We start from the raw sequence: 6,432 nt of genomic DNA on the forward strand, positions 1-6,432 counted from the left end.
TGAGAGTGACCTGACAAATCCATTGTGTGGTGTGTCTTGTTATGTACTCTTAAGCGCCTCAGGGTGGTTTTTCACTGACATGGTACCACATTGCATATAGGCTTGAGTCTTAGCATAATTGTCTCATGCGCTTGCTAATTGTTTATTATGAAATTGATGTGTTATTATGTCTTGATCAGAGCGTGTGATTCTTGTGTGATGTGATTGATGGATGAAAAGTGAACTGTGAATGACAAAGTGATGGAATTACGTGAATTACGTGTAAGTAAGTTTTATTTGGTTTATATGATATGTATATCTAGTTGTCTTGTTTCTCTATTAGTTAGGAATGTGATAACTCACTCCCCGTGTATTATTTGTGTTTGGATCCTGTGATGATCTTGAACTTTGTGTTTGGGGAGCAGATGACTAGGTGAATTGCTTTAAGGAACATTGTGCTGAAGGACGTCGAGACACAACGCTCTGATAGGATGTGATAGTGGGACATAAGTTTTTATATTAATTGCATGGTGTTAGTCTATTTTATTTTATTTCACTGATTTAACAAAATATCTATGTAAATTTTGACGGCCTTATGTTGAGCCGAATATGTTTTAATAAGTTTTAATTGATAATAGTGAAGTGAATGTGAACCTTTTACCCGTGTGAATTTGGTTACCAATATTTTTATATATTTTGTTTATTTATATATATGTCGGGGTAGAGGGTGTCACAGGTTACGAGAATTTATCCCTAATCAGTTCAACCACTTAATCCAATCCGAAATTAATTGACTAAGCGAAAATTAGCTCAAGGCTGTCATTATGTGATTAAGCAACACATACACCAATTAATCCCTCTCACATGCCCATTAAGCATGAGTGTAAATTAAGCACAGAGACAATTAATCAGGCATTAAGCATGCATGGATTAATAACAACAAATACAGAGCAATAGGTGAAGAGAAAAAACTGATCAGAATTCAATAGTAATAACAAAACCTCAAAGAGAGCTGTGCTTGATTATCAAGAGAAAACAACACTGGAGACTCAGCCTTCCATTAATCAGCAGAAACGAAAGCGAATTCAAAGGCAGAAGCAGAAAACGAAATTTATTGCTACGTGAACAGTGCACGTAAACAGTAACACGAAACTAAAAATGCAAAACCCTAAAATTTTCTCTCCTCTCTTCATAGTCCTCTTTCTATTAAAGCCCTGGTACTGTTATATAGGTCCTCAGCCTCAAAGCTTACAAATCTCTTTTAAGTCTAAGCCCTAAAAACGAAATAAAAAAAAAACTAGACGAAATAAAATAAAATTGGATGAAATAAAATAAAATTGTCTGATCTTTTCAAGTCCAATCCGGTTCAGCCCAATTCTGGATCCAAGCCCAATTGCTTATAATTCTCCTGAAATTAAATTAAAAACACAAAATTAGTCAAGTAGGCCCAAATGATAAAGCTGCATAATTAATTTGACAATTAAGGCTAATCAGTAATTAAAATGGTGACAAAAATGATTAAGAAATATGAGAAAATAATGACACATCAATGAACTAAGACAATTTTATGATAATTTCTTCTTTAAAGCATTGCACTTAAGAAAGATTGCAGCTTTTCATAAATTGAGGGATGGGGAGCAAAATTCACAAGACAATGAATAAATAATTTTTTTAAATTACAAAATTTGCAAAAAATATGAAACTTTGAGGGCAAAAATACAACTAAACCTGTATAATCAAAGATTGCGGCGTGGTCATGTTCCTTTTAGTATCAATATTGAAACGAATGAAGGATGTGAATGTGAAAAAATAGATATATATATATACGATGCAAGACATTAAGACCACTTTGGTTATTCACACATATATTTCCTAAGGCTAGGGCCATGCATTGTCCTTCTTTGTCTCCAAAAACAGGGAGCCGAAAATCCTTGTATGAAATAAACCAATTGATGATGCGGAGACCACCTACTCTTCATAGGTACCCCTTAGATATAGATTGATATCTGACCTGAAAAAGAAGGGTCTCTGAAACTGAAGAAATTGAAGAAATATTGAGCTTGAATGTAGCCTTAGGACCACTTTGATTAGTGATATTAGTACTATCTCCGTGGAAAACCAAAATCCCTAAAGGGTTGCACAGGTCAAGTGATTTTGGTCACTTATTTTGGACTTAATGGTTGTCTTGAAGTGAAGCTAGCTATGCTTGCTGTCTTTAGTTTTCGCAAATAATTATCTCATGCACTTTAGTTCCTGCTTATGTTCAAAGACATTCCATCCATGACTTAGTTGCCAATCAATTACTACCTACCCACAGGACCGTAACCCTTCATTTTAAGGGATTTACACATATGGTTGGAGTATGTCTTTGACATTAACTCTCCTTAACTCCTTGAATTATAATTAATAAAACTGTTCAATTACACGATATTATTGTAGTGATTATGTATGTAGATTCTATATATATAAATTAGATATTAATATGCATGGAATTATATAACCGACATTCACTTATATTTTAACCGATATGCATGTAATTTAACTGTGTTATTTTTTTTAAAATTATGATATTGGTAAAAAAATAATGATAAATATTTTTGACATTGAGCACACACAAAGTACATATTTTATTTCTAATATAATTTATTTCATATCTAAGGACCGACAAAAATTTAAATCCAAAATCATTTAGGTAAAGAATACAAACCGTTATCACCTTTTTGTCTTGTTGGTTTTAAGTGTCTTGTGGTTTACCAATCAATACCAACCCATAAGAGCTTAACAGTTAATTTTTAAGGGATGTGATAGAGAGGGAAAAGATTTACTTACGGTAGGAGTAAATTAACCTTGGATGCTTACTCTTCTTAATAACTTCTTGAATATAAATCTATCACACGACTGCATTCCATATCAAAAGCCCCACACTTTTCACTTCTTGGAACCACTGGCCAATCAACCAAATTGAAAACACAGTTGCAGAAGATTTTTTTGGAACAAGCAGGGTCACGCCTAACCAGTTAAAAGTTCTAATACCAAACCACGAAAGAAAAGCAAACCATTTGTTTCACGGGGAATCAGACATGTATAGCTTAATTGAAAATGAAAAGTTACGACCAATAATCACCAAATCTATTAAAAGAAGCACAATGATAAGAATAACTCCAAATGTCATTTATAAAGTGATTTTTAATTGGTTATGAGTGAAAAAGTATTGAGTGTTGCTAGGTGCACCCAGCATTCTTAAAAAATGGTAAAATTGTCCTTGCTTAGTTTTCCTCCTACGGATCAACTTGATCCGTAAGTCTTACGGATCAACTTGATGCGTAAGAGGAAAAATAATTATAATATACTTTAAAATACAACATATTTATTTATAATATAATTAAATCTATTTTTTTATTTTATTAATTATAATATATTTATAAATATTGATTTATTATAAATAATTAATTTTTTAATATATTTTTTTAGAATAAATTTGTTTAGAAGATGATATTTAAATACTTACTCAGTCCCATTATAATTATTGTTTAAGGTTATTTTATACATATTAATAAAAATCAATAAATACATAAAAGATAATATTATAAAAAATTAATCATATCATTATTAATATTATAAAGAATATAAAAAAAATAATTAGTATTATATAAAAAATTAAAATACTAACTACTTTATAATACATTTTTTTACATGATCATTAGTATAAGTGGGAAAATTGTAATTATAAGAGAATTTAAAAATATTAGTATATTATATAAGATCTTAGATAACGAATGGTGTCCATTTTTTGGTTAAATTTTTTTTACACCCTTTTCAACTACTTTATTTCAATTATATTTAAAGTTATATTTTAAATTATTTTTTATTAGTTGGTAAACTAAGTTAACTAGACCATTTTAATAACACGCGTGTATATAGGCACAAATGGAATACACAATCAATGAAAATAAATAAAACTAACATTAGTAATGAAAATAAATAAAACCAACAATACTCATGAAATGAGTTCATGTACAATATCTGTATATACAAGGAATATCAATGTAAAATATGTACATAAACTACGCCTGATCAGTGCGCCACCTGCGTCTACATCTAACGTATACTAGATGGTCTTGTGTCACACTCCTGGCCAATCTGAGGCATTCTTCAATCACCTCATGTGTCGATGAGCCAGGCGTGACCACCCCTAAACTCAGATGGCGCTCCAACCTCTCAGCAATGTCATCACAAACTTCCTATTACATACAAAAGAAACTAATTACACAAATTATTATGCAAATATTGAGGTAAATGATGTAAATTATTAGTATTACTTACCAGTGCATGTCTGGGCTCCTTCGCAGATGTTGACGATGCTCCTAGCTCCGACACGCGAGGGATATCCGTCTGCGGGACCTGAGGGACGACTCGGGGTTGCGGGGTGTGACCATGAGGCAGAGGATCTAATGCGTGGCCTGGTGTCACGAAAGGATGGGAGATGCGGAGGAACCAGTCGATGTAGTCACTGGAACATGCCCCTGGCACAATGCACACCTTACCTGCAGGTACGATATGATACTCGTAGTGCATCCACCTGTCGTGTATACCATCATACAAGACCCATGAATCGACAGGAGGAGCAGGAATGGTCTGCGTGTAACCAAACTGCCGCACGACCCTCTCCGGTCGGTAATAAACAGCAACAGGCCCCCAGCGCAAGAGACCGGAATAGCATGATCTGACGTGGAAGTCCCGGACCTCCCGATGCTCCCCATAAGGGATCCAACAGACATCCGAAATCCGGAGTCGGTCCAAGCGCTCCCTGTACGACGGCATGAGAATGCTCTTCACGGTCTTCTTCGTCACAATCCACCTGCACGCACGCGGAGAAGCCTCGTCGTAGTCCTAATCAGCGGTGGACTCCGTGACCGAGGGAAAGTGCTCGTAAATCCAGCACTACAGATGTAACATTCAAATTATAAACATTAATAATGAAAGTGTAACAAAATTTAAAGTTGAACATTGTTTAGCCTGAATGAATGAAAAACATATTTGTTACCTGTAGCAGTGTGATGTAACCGCCAAGCTGTCGACTGTGGCTCATAGATGCATCGTTCAGCTGGTCGTACATATGAACCAAAGCAGCCACTCCCCAGGCGTACCTCTCTGTCAAACTGAGGTCACGAAGGGCCTCCAAGTAGACAACATGGACATTGGTTGCACTCTTGTTAGCAAACAAAGTGCAACCTAGTAGGTGAAGAAGATATGCGCGAGCCGCAGCTGTCCAATGACCTGCCTGGCATCGGCGCTGATATATATCACGTACCCATTGCAGGCGTACGTACGGTCTGCGACACTAGACTGTCTCAGCCCTAGCAGACTTTGGAGAGACCATCAACAAGTCCACCAGCATCTGAACCGCATCGTCCACGTGCAAGGGCTGAAATGCGTGTAAGTCACCAATAACGGGAAGATAGAGAAGAGAGGAGACATCGTCCAATGTGATGGTGAGCTCTCCCACCGGGAGATGGAAACGAGACGTCTCCCAGTGCCACTGCTCCACAAACGCGGACAAAAGTCCCCGATCGTCGGTGTCTACCGAACACGCAATCAGAGGACTTAGTCCGGTACCAGCAATAAGTCCCTCAATGGCAAGGACAGGCCTGCCTAAACTGTGGACCTTCCTCCCATGATAGGATAGCTTCAATTCAAGACGCTCCTGAATTGAAGTATAAAGGAACGCAAAATTTGTTAAAATTATCATTTAAAGAAAAACTAATTTTAATCATAAAGTATAATTTACAAGTAACTAAAAATAAATAATATAAATACCTCTCCCGTCCATACGCTGCAAGCAACGTGATCCGCATACGCTGTCAACACAGATGGGTTGCTCGGACCACCCAGAAATCCTTGAGGCTGATCCTTAGCCGCCTCTGCACCTGCATCCGCAGGAATGTCCTCCACAACAGCTGGTGCCTCCATCGGGTCATCCTGATCATCTGGGTCAGGGATGACTGGCTCATCGACGTGATCCGCAGTCACAGCGACTCGCTGCCTCCGTGCGGATGTAGTAGGTCATCGACGCTGTGGAGCATCATCGGAATCATCATGATCTCCTCTGCCCACACCTCTGCCAGTGACCTGACCTAAGGCACGACCTAATCCTCTGGTCCTAACCATGATCTGCAAATGAGTACCGCAAAATCCATCACTCATTTCATTTTCTCAAATTTCATGCGTCTAACGCATATAGGACATTGATTTGGGACAGCAAAGCACCATCACCCAATGGTTGTTCAAGAAGTTGGTTGACTCAATTCAATTACTCTAAATGCCAACTTGTTGTTTTATCATATGTTTTAGTTATTAGAGAGAAACTTGCTCAGCTTTATGAATCTGAGAAACAATGGTCAACAACATCTCAAATGCTTAGTGGTATTGACCTTGATTCAGGAATCTGAGAAA

At 36.8% G+C, this 6,432-nt stretch overlaps 3 protein-coding genes across 3 annotated transcripts; all 3 read right to left on the bottom strand.

The window, feature by feature from the left end:
* Positions 1-4,043: 4,043 nt before the first annotated feature.
* On the bottom strand, positions 4,044-4,800 carry LOC114373075 (serine/threonine-protein phosphatase 7 long form homolog). The gene is made up of 2 exons (XM_028330622.1): positions 4,303-4,800; positions 4,044-4,220 (listed from the first exon to the last, which is right to left on the bottom strand). Exons 1-2 carry the CDS (start codon positions 4,798-4,800, stop codon positions 4,044-4,046), a joined length of 675 nt encoding a protein of 224 aa, XP_028186423.1.
* A 69-nt stretch (positions 4,801-4,869) lies between these two features.
* On the bottom strand, positions 4,870-5,294 carry LOC114373076 (protein MAINTENANCE OF MERISTEMS-like). Its single transcript, XM_028330623.1, has 3 exons — positions 5,291-5,294; positions 5,024-5,211; positions 4,870-4,920 (listed from the first exon to the last, which is right to left on the bottom strand). The coding sequence occupies exons 1-3, from the start codon at positions 5,292-5,294 to the stop codon at positions 4,870-4,872; spliced, it is 243 nt and encodes an 80-aa protein (XP_028186424.1).
* Positions 5,295-5,320: 26 nt separating this feature from the next.
* LOC114373077 (protein MAIN-LIKE 1-like) lies at positions 5,321-5,949 on the bottom strand. The gene is made up of 2 exons (XM_028330624.1): positions 5,797-5,949; positions 5,321-5,683 (listed from the first exon to the last, which is right to left on the bottom strand). The coding sequence occupies exons 1-2, from the start codon at positions 5,947-5,949 to the stop codon at positions 5,321-5,323; spliced, it is 516 nt and encodes a 171-aa protein (XP_028186425.1).
* Positions 5,950-6,432: the final 483 nt, after the last annotated feature.

Source organism: Glycine soja, chromosome 11, assembly GCF_004193775.1.
Source record: "Glycine soja cultivar W05 chromosome 11, ASM419377v2, whole genome shotgun sequence".
In the NCBI taxonomy this organism is placed as follows: domain Eukaryota; kingdom Viridiplantae; phylum Streptophyta; class Magnoliopsida; order Fabales; family Fabaceae; genus Glycine; species Glycine soja.